The 15,977-nt window shown below is 42.5% G+C and overlaps 1 protein-coding gene across 13 annotated transcripts in view; it reads left to right on the forward strand.

Annotated features, from left to right (window-relative positions):
- SGK3 (serum/glucocorticoid regulated kinase family member 3) overlaps nt 1-15,977 on the forward strand; it is a 150,741-nt gene that overhangs the window by 69,357 nt on the left and 65,407 nt on the right. For all 13 annotated transcript variants that reach the window (XM_063816348.1, XM_001161550.7, XM_063816351.1 and 10 more), the window contains exon 2: nt 12,937-13,153. In XM_063816348.1, coding sequence (XP_063672418.1) covers nt 13,058-13,153 — 96 coding nt within the window. In that variant the 5' untranslated portion in view covers nt 12,937-13,057. The remainder of the gene's footprint in view (nt 1-12,936; nt 13,154-15,977) is intronic.

Consider the following 15,977-nt stretch of genomic DNA (forward strand, 5'->3'; position numbering starts at 1 on the left):
GCCCTGGTGGGTGCAGCTGGAGAGTTATGCAGAATAACATTAGGCCCTGTGAGGGACTGTAGACTGTCAGCAATAATCCACAGTTTGGATTTTATTCTAAGAGTGATGGGAAGCTGTGGAAAGGGGGTTAAGCAAGGAGTGAAATTATCAGATTTACAGTGATAAAAATAAATTGGTCTGGCTACTGGGGAAAAAATGGATTGGAGGGAGTTTAGAATGGAAGCAGAGAGCAGGTTGGAGGTTCTCCCAAGAGACTCTATGAGACATGATGGTGATTTTTGTCTTTGTGGGTTTGGTTTTGTTTTGTTTTGTTGGGCCTGGACAATCTGAATTCTGCCAACCTCTTCAGTTCAGAACCAGCTTGACCGCAGGCCCCATCACTCTGCCAGTCACCACAGCCCTCTAGGAATTGGCCTTGGGAGTGTTGTATGTTCACATCTGCCTGTAAGATATGCTTGGAGTGTGCCTACAAATGGAAAAGCTTGGGAGTTTTGGAATACAGCAGGCATTCTGGTGGTTGGGAACCCAAGATAGTGACCTTGGGAGGCTGAGAAGGATAGGACAGCCTTGCTGCCACTGCTACCATCTCTACCAGTCGGTTCTGGACCAAGTGGAGGGACATGGCATGGTTGAAGTAAATTTAGGGCCTTCCTCCTTATCCTAGTAGTATTTTGTTTTTTTGTTTTTAAAGAGACGGGGTCTAGCTCTGTCACTCAGGATGGGAGTACATTGGTGCAATCATAGCTCACTGCAGCCTCAAACTCCTGGCCTCAAGCTATCCTCTGGCCTCAGCCTCCCGAGTAGTTGAGATTAGAAGCATGAGCCACCATGCCTGGTTTATTTTAGCAGTTTTATCCCAGTGTGGAGAAAACAAAGGGCTGTCAGTGGTTACTTCCACTTCCTCACCGAGGCCCTTCTCTAAATGTCTGTAATAAAATGGAGCTGGCTCATGTGACTTTAGTTGAGGTTCTTGGACACTCTTCTCAAGTTGTTGGTGCACAACACTCTTCTTCAATATTGTTTTAGTGCCAACATTGGCTATTTTGCCTGTACTTTATTTTTAATTCATATATCACTTTTATCAAGAATCGGATAAATAAAAGGTGCTTAAATAGAGATGTAGTAAACCTAGGAAAAACTGGGACAGCTTTGTGATTGGAATGATGGAAAAATCAAAGATGGGGGTGGAGTGGGAATTAGAGGAAGGATGTATCAGTAAGGAAGGAAAACAGGAAAAAGTTGTAACTGATTCATCATGTGATGTGTGAGGGGAGGGGAGAAGGCTACTATGTATCTTTCATTGGCAGAGCCTGTTGATTTTTCTAAAAATCTGTTCTGCAGTGAATTTAATTTACAGATGTGACAAAGATGTCCTTTGTTTCTGTTGAAACATTTGGGATGTGTTTGGAGCTAGTATCCTGAGAGGCAGAAATAAACAGATACAGATTATATATACTCTTAAAGTAGACTTTCAGTAAAGTAACCAGTTTGGGGTTAGAATTTGCTGGGAAGGTGCTTTTAATGTAACTTAAAACGAAACCTATTCATAGGGTCTATTCTCTTCTCAGAAATTGTCCCCATCCCAATTCCTTTTCTTATTTACTAGGTCATTTCCCCTTGCCATGTATGTATGCCCAGGGTATGTGTATGGCTTTTTGTTTTTAGACATTTTTTTTTCATAGCTAAATTAGGAAAGTACAGAGTTCCCCATATATCTGTGCCGCCACACATGTCCAGCACTCCCCATTGTCAATATCCCCCACCAGAGTGGTACATATGTTACAATCGGTGAACCTATGTTAACACATCGTAGTAACCCAAAATCCATAGATTCCATTAGGGTTCACTCCTGGTGTTGTACATTCTGTGGGTTTGGACAAATGTATAATGACATGTGTCCATCATTATAGTGTCACAGAGTATTTTCACTGCCTTAAAAATCCTCTGCCTAGTCATCGTTTCACCCTGTGCCCCAGCCCCTGGCAGCTGCTGATCTTTTTACTGTTTTCATAGTTTTGCCTTTTCTAGAATGTCATATAATTGGAATCTTGCAGTATGTAGCCTTTTCAGATTGGCTTCTTTCACATAGTGATATGCATTTAAGGTTTCTCCATGTCTTGTTATGGCTGGATAGCTTATTTCTTTTTAGCACGGAAAAGTATTTCATTGTCTGGATGTACTACAGTGTATTAATCTATTCACCTATAGTAGGGCATCTTGGTTGTTTCCAAGTTTTGGCAATTATGAATAAAGTTGCTAGAGACATCCATTTACAGGTTTTTGTGTGCACATAGTTTTTAGCTTCTTTGGGTAAATACCAAGGAGTGCAACTTCTGGATTGTGTAGTAAGAATATGTTTAGTTTTTTAAGAAACTGCCAAACTGCCAGAGTGGCTGTACCATTTTGCATTCCTACCAACAGTGAATGAGAGTTCCTGCTATTCCCTATCCTCACCAGCATTTGGTGTTGTCAGTGTTCTGGATTCTGACCATTTCTGAAAAGTATGTAATGGTATCTCATTTTAATTTGCATTTCCTGGTGACATGATGTGGAATATGCTTCTTTGCATTTGCCATCTGTATATCTTTTTTGGTGAGGTGTCTGTTAAGGTATTTGGTTCATGTTTTAATCAGATTGTTTTCTTGTTGTTTAAAGAGTTTTTTGTGTATTTTAGATAACAGTCCTTTATTGGCTGTATCTTCTGCAAATGTTTTCTTCCAGTCTGTGGTTTGTCTTCTCATTCTCTTCATGTTCTTTCATGGATTGTGCCTTTGGTGTAGCATTTGCAAAATCATTGCCATGCTTGTGGTCATCTAATTTTTTTGTGTGTGTGTGGTTTATTTTTATTTTTATTTTTGTTTTTTAAGATAGGGTGCTCTGGCACCCAGCCTGGAGTACAGGGATGTGATCTTGGCTCACTGCAACCTTCACCTCCTGGGCTCAAGCTATTCTCCCGCCTCAGCCTCCCGAGTAGCTGAGATTACAGGTGCATACCATCATGCTTTGCTAATTTTTTATTTTTTTATTTTTTTTGGTAGAGATGAGGTCTCGCATATTGCCCAGGCTGGTCTTGAACTCTTGGACTCAAGCAGTCCTCCCATCTCAGACACCCCAAGTGATGGGATTAAAGGCCGAAGCATAGTGCCTGGCCATTTTCTAGATTTTCTGGTACATTATATTCTAGGAATTTTATAGTTTTGTTTTTTGTTGTCGTTTGTTTGTTTGTTTGTTTTTTGAGACACAGTCTTGCTCTGTTGCCCAGGCTGGAGTGCAGTGGTGCAATCTCAAGGCTAGCTGCAATCTCCACCTCTGCCTCTTGGGCTCAAGTGATCCTCTGGTCTCAGCCTCTCAAGTACCCAGGACTACAGGTACGTGCCACCATGCCCGGCTAATTTTTAAACATTTTTTTGTGGAGACAGGCTCTCACTATATTTCCCAGGCTGATACCGAACTCCTGGGCTCAAGGGATCCTTCCGCCTTAGCCTCTCAAAGTGCTGGGATTACAGGTGTCAGCCATCACCCGGCCTACTTTTGCAGTTTATGTGCATGGATTTTCTTTTGTATCTTCCTTGACCAGCCCTGTTAGTGCCCTCCTTTAGGTGCCATTGTTTCTGAACACCCAGTACCCTGTTCCCCTGCTGAGGAAAACTTGTAGCTCTTCACAAGCCAAATTCCTTCCTTTTGGGACACGTTTGTTCTTATTTCCCTTTACGCCTTGGTGTGAATCACCAACTCACCCTCCCTGCTGTATTGGGTAAGAATGGGAAGTGATACTTATGAGTGTATCTACTTTCTAATCTGAGTAGGGTCCTCTAGTCAATATCAAACAATCTTTATGATGGGTTAAGGAAGTAGGGTTCAGAAATTCTGTTTATTTTTTAGAGGTAAAAGCAGAAGAATCGTTTGACTTTTTTTATTAAAAAAAAATTTTTTTTGACTGCCCTGAAACAAAGACAGGCAATACCCAAGGACAGTAAGTAGCATATAATAGACAAAAAAAATGGATACAATGATGAAGGCAAAAATCCTTTTTAGAAAAAGCTTTAATGTTCATCTATTTTAAGCAATATTTGTATCAGTAACATTTTAACATAACAAGAATTTGGGCAATTTTTTATCATAGCGTTTCACCCATATTGCTATTTTTTTACAGACCCCAAACAAAAAAATTTTAAGTCTATGGATGCTTTTTTAAAAAAAGATGAACTTTCCCCCTCCTTTTTAAAAAAACTGTATGCTTGATAGTGTCTTTTCTTGTGTCCTCCTTATTTCATAATTAGCCCTTGGTTGTCATCGTGATGAGGCCAACACTCAGAGCCTGCTGTGTACCAAGCTCTCGGTTAGATGTTTACATGTGATGTTTTTCAAGAAAGGGAAGCCAGGCTCCTGACCAAGTGCTGTCCAGACTTTGACCCCTCCTGGTGGCAGAATCAGAAATCTGCTTTTCCTGTGCGTGACTTTCTTTCTGTAACGCAGTTGCCTGGTGGATCCCTGGTGCTCTCTTCTCTTCAACTCTGTATCTGCAAAGATGATTTAGAAAAGGATGCATGTAACAACATAAGAAGTTGAGGGCTACGGTATGTGAGCTGGGCTCACATGAGAGTGCTTTCACCCACAGCCACGTGACCATGTGGAACTACTCTTCGTAGCTGAGGTTTCTTCTTCATCTGTAAAATGAGGATAATGATATTTACCTCAGAGGTTGCTATGAGGACTCATTGATGTGTTAGATGTGAGCGCTTAAAACAGCCCTGGCATTAGTGCTCAGTAAATATTTATTTCTCAACCTTCAGCCCTGTTGATGTTTTGGGTCAAATCATTTTTTGTTGTAGGGCAGTCCTGTGCATATTGTAGATGCTTAACATCATCCCTGACGACCACCGCCCGCCACTCCCCCACCCCACAAGTTGTGACAACCAAAAATGTCTCCCGACATTGCCAAATATCCTCTAGGCAAAATTGGCCCCAGATGAGAACCACTGTATAATCTTTACTAGCTGTTATATTACCCTTGCAGATTCACCGTCCCTCCTAAGATTTGGCTGGCCTTGAAAAGTTTTGCCATCATCTGACCCATTTCTTTCTGTCTTGTTGGACTTGTCTGAGTTGATTCATGAGTTGAAGAGTAAGTCTAGTTCTTCCATTCTAACGAACTTAAGCCTCTTTGGAAGAGCTGTCACCTACCCCTGGCAAGCCAGCTGCCCCTGAGCACCAGACTACAAAATTATCTTCTGACTGTCTAGCAGAGTGAAGGCAGATCCTTTTCCTGTTCCTCTTTTGAAAAGCTCTACATGTATATGAATCTCCCAAAAAGTCCCAGTTTTAATCCCACATGAATGACATAGCTTTTTGTTCTATTCTTTCTTAGTTGTGGGTTTTTATGTCAATCCCCTTCTTACTCTGTTTTATTTAGCTGCCTGGCCAGAAGATGATTTTGCAGAATTTTAATTGCTTCAGTTTTATAGAATAAATATGTACTACATGTATAGTAATAGCAGGGTTGCTTTTTCATTTTACTTTTAATCACTTAAAAAAATTTATGAACTTTCTTCCCAAATTGGTTGCCAGAGGACTCTGTAAAGCATGTACATGTGGTGGAGGCAGGGTAGTATAATGGATAGAAGCCCTGAAGTCAGACCACCTGGGTTCAAATCCTGCTGCTGCCATCTGGGGCAGGGTCCTTCATCCTTTCATGCTTCAGTTTCTCCTCAATTTCTTCTAGTTAGGGCTGTTGTGAGGAGCAACCAGATTGGCACATGTAAAGCACAGTCTGGCTTATAATAAGCTTAGCCACTAAGTATTATTAGGTTGCCAGTTCAATTTAGCTTGAAGGAGAGGAAAATCTTACTTAAGGAGAGTTGATGTGGTACAGCAAACATGCACATAGAGATTTTGGAGTTGGACAAATTTGCGTTTGAATTCTAGCTCTGTTGCCTGTTAGTTGCATATTAACTTGGGCAAGTGATTTAACCGCTTTATGTTTTTCTTCAGAGCAACATCTTTATTCCCAATATATAATTTTGGCTTCTCTTTCCAGATACAATTGAGGCAAGTGGGTGGAATCTCTTTCAAACATCTGCTTCCATACCTGCCTGGCTTTATTTTTAGCTAAGCTGTACAGTCTGCGGCTGTGTCCCTTCTCTGTACCCTCTCAGTATACCATGTGTACACATAACATCATACTTAACAAATTTTTATGTTGCTTGTCAGTCTTCCCTGTTAGGTAAGTTCAGTGAGGGTAGGATTTTCTCTGTCTTTTTTTTTTTTTTTTTTTTTTTTTTTGAGACGGAGTTTCACTCTGTAACCCAGGCTGGAGTGCAGTAGCACCATCTTGGCTCACTGCAACCTTCACCTCTTGTGTCCCAGTTCAAGCAGTTCTCCCTCAGCCCTCCGAGTAGCTGGGATTACAGGCACGTGCCACCATGCCCAGCTAATTTTTGTATTTTTAGTAGAGACGGGGTTTCACCATGTTAGCCAGGCTGGTCTTGAACTCCTGACCTCATGACCTGCCCTCCTCAGCCTCCGAAAGTGCTGGGATTACAGGCGTGAACCACTGTGCCCAGCCTTCACTTTGTCTTTTTATTGCCTAGTGCATAATGAGCACTCAATAAGTGTTCATTGAATTAAGGAATAAAAATAAATTCAAAACAAATTGTTATACTTTAGATCTGATTTATTGGTTACTTTTACAGTGCTAGGTCTTTTACGCTATCTCAAATCCTTAAAGCAACCATATGAAGTCAGTCTTGCTTCTGTGAAGACAGATCCTTCCCTAAGGGCTGTCTAATCCCCCCTGTGGGATGGTGGGATAGTGGGCCTTAGTGTTGGTCTTTTCTGTTGGGGTTGGGCTGTCAGCACTGGCAACACTAAATCAGTCTTGGTGAGGGGAAGGCCAAATTGTTGAGTCTCTATATAGCCTCCACACCTACTGCTTTGGCCACTTTGTCATCGGTCCATTGAGCAAGCAATGGGACGATTGGGAAAGAGGCTGACTGACATCTGTAAGACAAGTCATCTTGACCACATGATTATTGAGAGCCTGTCTGTAGTGGGCATTTATGTGAGACACAAATATGTTCACATTCTGTGCTGTAGTGAAAGGTTCATATACATACTTCTGCACACCTCCCTTTAAAAAATATATAATTTTCCAATCTTGTTCTTTCCAAGTCACTGACCAGCAGGCCATCCATTAGCCACTGCCCAAGGATCATCATAGATACGTCCCTTTGGCACTCCTCCTTACAGGTAAACCATCACGTGTACTGCTGAGAGTTCTGCCCACTGGGAAGATTTCCCTTCACCCCTCTCTTTCAGGCCATCCCTGAGTGGGGCTGCCTTTTCTCACTTCTGGCCGGTGCCAGCACACTGTGCATGTCCATCCATAAACAAGCGTGCCTTTTTCCTGCCCTGCTAACTGGCCTTAGGATCCTCCCTATGAGGCCTTAAATGTGGGTCTAGAAAACTTACAAGAAGGAGGAACAAGCAGTAGGGGAGTCTGGGCTGTTGATCCCTGCAGTTTACTTGTGCCGTCCAGACCTGCTTAAGCCCAGTCTTGCTTTTACTGTACCAAGTGGATTACTGCTGTACATGTCCAGTTTTATGATTCAGTGAACCAGACAATACTCTGTTCACGATGGGCTGTTGTTTTTACGTAGTCTCTTGGTTTTCCATAGGCAGTCATTGCATCTCTTCCTGGGCCTAGTAACAAGCCAGGAACCACAGACAGTGATTGCTGGCAAACCCTAAGGGTCTGAAACTCTTACCCTTTTCTTGGTGCTTGTTAGAGAGAGGGGTCCTTAATTCATTCCTGTTTGCCATGTCATTTCCAGTACTACTGGGTGTGCTGAGGCATAGGCTCAAGGGTTAGGGCAGCTTTCATTGCTCTAGAACCTTCTCTTGGAATGGGCTTCAGTAAAAACTGGCAGGCTCATAGGTTACCCAGTAAATGGGTCAGAACAGCATATCCAAGTATTGAAACTATTTGTTTTACCTCTTTCTCAGTGGAAGTGGTGCAAGGTGTAGTAATTTGTCTCACTTGAGGTGGGATATCCTGGGTCAGACCAGGGAAATCCTGGAAGCCATCAGTGTAGTGAATCCCTGAACTTTCATGAGTTTTTTTCCATCCTCTGGCTTGTGTATGTGTCTTACACAGGTGTCCAAGGTGCTTGCTAGTTTTTGTTCACCAGGTCCAGTTAAGATAATGGTATCCATGTGATGGACCAGTGTGGTGATCTGTGGGCTGTCAAGATGATCAAGGACTCTCCAGACTATATTATGGCAATTCAGACATTAGCCCTCAGGTGAGACAATGAAGGTATACTGCCTTTCTGCCACTTCATGCAATTTGCATCTCATTGTCCTTACTGATGGTGATAGAAAAGAAGGCATTTGCCAGGTCAGTAGTCGTACCACATGTCCGGGATTATGCTAATTTTATTCAGAAGAAAAAAAACACTACATTTAGAATCTCAGAATCTCATTTGTAATTGGTATCACCATCTGATTAAATTTATGGTAATCCATTGTCATGTTCCAAGTTCTTTCCAGCTTTGATCTAGGTAAATGGCCAAGTTAAATGGGGATATAAAAAGTTTTAACACCCCTGCATCCTTTTCGTTTTTGATAGTGGTACTGATTTCTGAGCTTCTCCCATGGAAGTGGTATAGTTTTTGGTTACTTTCTTAGTAGGAAAAGGGGAGACAGTTCCAGAGGCTTCTTCATGGCCTTTTCTCCCATTATAGCTTTTATGACATGGGACAGGGAACCAATATGGAAATTTGGCCAGTTACTAAGTATATCTGTTTCCACTATAATTCTATTACTAGGGAAATAAGCACAGGATGGGCCTATGGTCCTATTGGACCCACTGTGAGACAGACTTATTCCCTGACATTACCTCTGGAAGTCCCACTCTGACTTGTAGACCATGTTTTGGGTCTCTAGGAGATTAGTGGTATTTCAGAGCTAGTATCCAGTAACGCTTGGGAGGATTATATATTCCTATTTCTGTAGTGGACAATCATCCTGGAAAATTGCTGCAGGTCCTTCTCAGGAAAGGCCTGGAGAAAGATCAGCAGTATATGCCTGTGGCCGTTTAAAGGGTCACAATACGCTGGGTGTGGTGGCTTATGCCTACAATCCCAGCACTTTGGGAGACTGATATGGGCAGTTTGCTTGAGCTCAGAAGTTCGAGACCAGCCTGGTCATCATGACGAAACCCCATCTCTACCAAAAATAGAAAAATTAGCCAGGCATGGTAGCACATGCCTGTGGTCCCAGCTACTTGGGAGGCTGAGGTGAGAGGATTGCTTGAACCCTGGAGGTGGAGGTTACAGCGAGCCAAGATTGCGCCACTGCACTGCAGCCTAGGCAACAGAGTGAGACCCCATCTCAAAAAAAAAGAAAAAAAATAGGTCACAATAATCTTATTAGTCTTCCTTGATCTAAGATCCTTTGAATATATTCCTATATGTGCTCTCCACACTCCCACTGGTAAATAAATTGTTGAGATCCTACAATATTTTTTCATAAAGGCAGTTTTCTCCCAGAGTAGACTTGGAACTTCTTTCTGGGGTCTTTTGGGTTATGAGACAATGAAAGATGGTGAGAGTAGATAGTGAAGAGAATTAGCATCCCTTGTGAAACAACTTGAAAAGAGTTTTATTGAGGAGGAGGCGTTGGGATGCAGGGTCTTCTGAGAGATACAAGCAGCTGCTTTCAGCAAGGAAGTTCAGCTGAATTTGGGGTTCAGCATTCTTAGCCTCATCTATGCCTACCCAAATACCTACATGTAGGATTCAAGTCATTGTCCTTTCCAGCCAGTGCCGTATGTTAACACATGAGACTTTGCAGGATTATATATTGAATTGGCTCTGCAACCCTAGACATCAAACCCTGGGCTTGATCTTTAGTCTTCTCAGCTTGGCAACTGTAAGAGATGAAGGGCTTGAATAAAACAGCCATGGATTTTCTACCCATCTCTTTGGGAATTCACAGCTTTAACTTTGTCATTTGCTTTGTGCACATTCTCAAGAACAGCCAGAAGCAGCCCCAGCCCACATTGCAGTCTCTGAAGTCAGTGTTTTTATCAGCTGCTTGGACTTTGAGCACTCTCCACCTGCACTCCATCCTGTGACACCATGCACAGGTAGTAGTTTGAGCAATCATGATGTCACTGTGTGCCATCCCCACCCTCCACAGGAAGGTTTTCAGGACACTTGTCAAATACACATTCCATTTTTGAGGCTGTGTTTCCTGGGGTCATTCTTGGTACCAGTTAACTGCATCAGTTACATGACATGCTCAAAAGTAGTTGAAGGGAGTTTAACAAAGGGACTGTTAACTAAGATGTTGTGGGCAGGATTAGAGGAACCAGCATGGCATGTTGAAGCACCTCTTTACTAGCAAAGTCAGGAAGCTGTTATTATTCCCAGGCCCTTCAACTGTAGCTGTGGAAGAGGGGCTGCCTGCTAGGAACTGTGGGCTTAGGTAGATAAACCACTGATGTCAGAAAGGGACCAGGGGAACAAATACCTTAGCGCCTTGCTCCTCTTACCCTCTAATTTGTTAGTGACTCTCATGGCTGAACCCAGCCAGAGGACAAAGGCAAAGTGTGCTACTTTAGTGTGCAGTCCATAGAGCTCAGACTTCTGGACATGTGGCTGGGTGGAGAAAGAGTGGCGTTTGGGTCTGGAAGGGCAGATGGAGACTGTCAAGTGCAATTGCCAAACTGGAACCTTTGGCTCAGGTTTGAGTGTGCTTCTTGAGTGTAGACTTCTACACTTAACTGCCAGCCGTACCTGTTCTCTTAGATGTCCCCTGGGTACCTTACAGGAAACAAGTTGTCCTGCCTACCATCTCTTTCCTTCTACTTTATTCCTGATGCCACTTAATGTGATATCTTACTGTCCCTTCCAAAAGGAGGACCTGAGGAATTCTGCTTCTGTGGGCTATAGCACAGCAAGGCACAAACAGATAAAGTACCAGCAGGACCTGCCACCCTGAGCCCCACATTCTCAAGGGAGAGGTGTGGAAAGTGTAGCTCATAACCTTCACCTTCTCAATGTCTCTGCTGTAGGAGGAGAAGCATGGGTTAATGTGGCTTCTGAGGTTCCAGGACAGGGCCAGTCTGCCTTAGAAGTACAATAGGTTCCACCTGTTCTCATGCTTAGGCAGTAGATCGCTGTGACAGGTGGGCCAGGCTCTGGTCGGGTGCTTCCCTGGTCTTCCTGGGGCAAAGCAGCTACTATTATGGGGCTTTAGAATGCTATAATTTACAGACAGATGTTGTACTCTTTGTTGAGGAGAGACCAATTACATGTCTGTATATTCTAACAACTAATTCAGCTACATAGAAATCTTTCTGACTGCTGGGCACAGTGGTTCACGCCTGTAATCCCAGCACTTTGGAAGGCCGAGGCAGGTGGATCACCTAAGATCAGGAGTTTGAGACCAGCCTGACCAACATGGAGAAACCCCATCTCTACTAAAAATACAAAATTAGTTGGGCGTGGTGGCACGTGCCTGTAATCCCAGCTACTTGGGAGGCTGAGGCAGGAGAATTGCTTGAACCCAGGAGGCGGAGGTTGTGGTGAGCCGAGATTGTGCCATTGCACTCCAGCCTGGGTGACAAGAGCAAAACTCCGTCTCAAAAAAAAAAAAAAAAGAAATCTTTTTGACTGCATTTCCAGCAGCAAATCCAACAAGGGAAGCTTTGAATCATCTCAAAGGAATCATTCTTATAATCAGTTAAAACTCATTATACCTGAATATTCAATGCCTGCTGATATATATTTTAAATCATTACCTGAATATAATTTATAGTGATCAGATCTGTTACAGTGACTTCCTGAAACTAAACATCCAGGGCAATTATCCAAGCAAACTGACACTTTAAAAAGTATTATTTAGTCTGGGTGCGGTGGCTCATGCCTGTAATCCTAGCACTTTGGGAGATCAAGTTGGGAGGAATGCTTGAGCCCAGGAGTTCAAGACCAGCCTGGGCAACGTAATGAGACCCTGTCTCTTAAGAAAAAAACAAAAAAAAATTGTTTGAGCCAGGTGTGATGGTCTGTGCCTATAGTCGCAACTACTTGGGAGGCTCAAGCAGGAACATTTTTTGGTGTGCTCTTGAGCCTAGGAGTTTGAGGCTGCAGTGCAGCATGATTGCACCTGTGAATAGCCACTGCATTCTAGCCTGGGCAACATAGCAACACCCTGTCTCTAAAAGAAAGGTATTATTTGGTGTCATGTGGTATCAGAGTATGGGCTGCTGTGTGTAGCAAAGGTGACATCAGTGTGACATCTCTAGCCCTTTGTTCATGGGGTGGGATGATATTAACATACTACATTTATTTTGTAGGAAGATCTACTGTAGTGTCTCTGACCAGAGGTTCAGTACAAAAGAATCATCCACAGTTATAATGCAGCATAGTACAGTGGTTAAGAGTTGGAACTCTGGAGTCAGATGGCCTGGGTTCAAATCCGGATGTACGAATTATTTCACCTCTCTGTGTTTCAGTTGCCTCATTTGTAAAATGAGTAAATAGTTATGTACTATACAGGATTGTAATCTGAATTGTTCAGCACACTTGACCAGTTCATCCTAATACAAGAAGTCTGAAAACCACACTTTGGTTACCTCCAACTAGATCTTTTCTAGGTGAGAGTTAGTCCTTAGTCTACGTGAACTGAGGTGTGTAAGTTCCTAGAATTTCCTAATAGTAAGGAAGGTAGATGGGTTGCAGATATTTGTGGCTTGTAGTAGGAACATAATTAACTAAATCTCTAACCTGGGCTGAGACTGATGAGCAAAAGTAGGTTCCTATCAGAATAAATGTAAAATTAGTCCCATGCTTAAAGAATGACAGTCATAGTATTTTAAAGTTGTTTTGCTAATCACTTCTTTTTTTTTTTTTTTTTCTGTTGGTTAAGGTTGCATGATGGAATTTGAACATTACTTCAAGAGGTTTTGTATTTTGGATTAGTTAATTGGGTTTGTCCTCTGCTGACTGTTTCTTCGGATGCATTTTTTGGTGTGCTCTTGAGGGATTAAATGCAAAGAGATCACACCATGGACTACAAGGAAAGCTGCCCAAGTGTAAGCATTCCCAGCTCCGATGAACACAGAGAGAAAAAGAAGAGGTTTACTGTAAGTATTTAACATAAAGCATGTGGGAAAAAAGTTGAATATAGAGAATATTTTCATTTCTGCTTTTCTTCTCCAACCTAGAACACCCCCTTCCCCATCTCCACATACCTAGATTTTACTTCTTTCACATGATCTGTTCTCCACAAAGTCTTCTGTGGCTACCGTAATGGAATAAATTTTCCTTTTTTAGTGTCTCTTTACTTATCTTCTTGGAGAATTGTATGAAAGTATCTAATTAATCTTCTTAACAGAAAATGTGCATGTGCATACACATGGATCTATGCACACACTTATAATTTTGTGTGCACTGTCAGGAATTAATGGACTCCTGAAGTCATCAATTCCATATTAAGAACTACTGTCCTGAAATGTTTATAGTATCTCTCAGTTTTAAAATATTTAATTCAGTATTTTATTTTTTTCACCTTAAAGGCTAAGCCATTTCTAATTTTATCGTTTATCACTGTAGTATCTACTATAGGGCTTTATAAAGAGTAAGCACAATGAATATTTGCTCAATCTGTGTATCCGTTTTTATTATTGGAGAATAGTCACTTTTCTAATTAGTGCGCTGAAACATACAATATTGTATTTAGTTTCAGTAGTCCTATTAGTATATACAGAGGTCTTGTGCCCTCCTCCCCCTGAAAAAAAAAAGCCACTTATTGTGTCTATTACTGATCTGCTCTTCCTCGTAACTCCCCACCCCCCTCACCTACTGAGTAATATGAAGAAATTCATTTAGCCCAATTCTGTTTTATACTTAGTCTATCTAATAATTTAACCAGGTCTCAGGATAAAATGCTTAGCCTCTCTTACTTCTACTTTCTTTCTCTTACTTGAACACGCATCCTCCTCAGGTTGGCATCATGGTTTATGGAGGAGAGGTGTCCCCTTTCACAGTATTGTTGAGTTGGTGAATGACCTCATGGTAGCCTGGTGAAGCCTCTTGAGTTCTTGTCGTCCCTCTAGATCTTTGCCATTTGAGCTATAAAGTGGCTGGTCTGGCAAATAGCCTGCTATGACTGACCTGGTAACCTGGGCATTTTGCTGGCGTCCATTGCTGACACCTGCAGTTGATGAACTAACCTGTGATCTCTTTGTTGGCTTGACCAGGGTCTTGCGGCAACTCACCACTGACTCAGTATCTTGGCCCTTGATAGCTGTAGAGCCCCCTGAGGCTCTGACATGTCCTTCACCTGCTCCTGGCTCGGTGATCCACCCCAGCCTCTAAAAAGGGGGTTACCTGGTCACTGCCAGTTGAGTCCCATGACAGGTGACTTTCAATTCAGAATCCCTGTCACAGGGCAGTTGAGGAAATCTCTCTGCCTTCTTAACTAGGTGAGGCTGGGTGCCGGAAAGTGATGGTTTTCTCTCAAGGTCCCAGACAAGGAGCAGGGAAAGCAGTCCCTCTGTCCTCTCTTCCTTAACAGACACACCTGCCACACTTGGTACCACATCCCAGAGCAGAGAAATTGCAATGTGCGTCTGACCATTGACCCCTTCTCAGCCTCTATATTGCAGGAATATCTTAAACAGTAGGCATTTGTTGCACATTTGTATAAGCAAATTTTTAGCAGTATCACATTGAAGGTAAACAAAAGTTGATATACCTTGAATAAAATGGTAGAGTGTGTGAAAGTTTTTCTTCCTTCCTTCCCTCTCCTTATTTTTGCCTTTGGGCCATTCTTTTCTCTAGGGGATACCTCCTGCCAAGTTTGATGGAAGTTCACACATAGCAAATGTCAGCAGCAGTTATCTCGTGTCCTTTGATTTTCCAGGCTGGAGGTTATTTCCATGTCTTCTGTGGGATGGTCGAGGAGACCTGTAGCATTTCTCTTACCCAGCTGTTCTTAGGCTGTGCACTGAGTTCTCAAAGGCCCTATCTAAATCACCTTATTCGTTTACTTCCTTCAAATTCTCAAATATTGCCTTATTAGAGAGGCATATTTTGACCACCCTATAAAAAATAGCACCTTCACACCCCACCCTACCCCTCTCACTCTCTATCCTGCTTTCCCTCCTGCCACATTTTATGTTTGTTTATATGTGCCTTCTTTGAGTAGAATGCAAGGTTCTTTGAAGCAAGAACTTCTTCACTATTGTTTCACCAGCCCTAGAACAAAGATAGTAGGAATTCAAATAAGTATTTGTTGAATTGTTCATCTGTTATTTGCTGGTCACTACAGTGCAGTCCTCAATCCTCAAGAAATTTGGTTCTGTCAGTGCAGATAGACCCCATCCCACCCAACACAGACGCTGTGTTCAGCCTAGGTACCCATGTTATCGATAATATTTTTATTTATTTTATTTATTTTTTTGAGACAGAATCTCGCTCTGTCGCCAGGCTGGAGTGCAGTGGCGTAGTCTTGGCTCACTGCAACCTCCACCTCCTGAGTTCAGGCTATTGTCCTGCCTCAGCCTCCCAAGTAGCTGGGACTACAGATGCATGCCACCATGCCCAGCTAATTTTTTTTTTTTTTTTTTTTAAGAAAGGACTGGGTTTCATCATGTTGGCAAAGTCTATCTCTTGACCTCGTGATCCGCCCACCTCGGCCTCCCAAAGTGCTGGGATTATAGGCATGAGCCACCGCACCCAGCCTGAATTTAAATTTAATAGAAACAGGGTCTTGGTATGTTGAGTAGGTTGGTCTCGAACTCCTGGGCTCAAGTGATTCTCCTGCCTCAGCCTCCCGAAGTGCTGGGATTACAGGAATGAGCCACCACACCCAGCCTTGATAATATTTTTATACTCTAGTTTTCATAGGTAGTTTATGTAGTTCTATACCACGAAGCTTCTAACAGGGAAATGTGTTGCATTCTA

The sequence above is a fragment of the Pan troglodytes genome, chromosome 7, assembly GCF_028858775.2.
Source record: "Pan troglodytes isolate AG18354 chromosome 7, NHGRI_mPanTro3-v2.0_pri, whole genome shotgun sequence".
NCBI lineage: Eukaryota > Metazoa > Chordata > Mammalia > Primates > Hominidae > Pan > Pan troglodytes.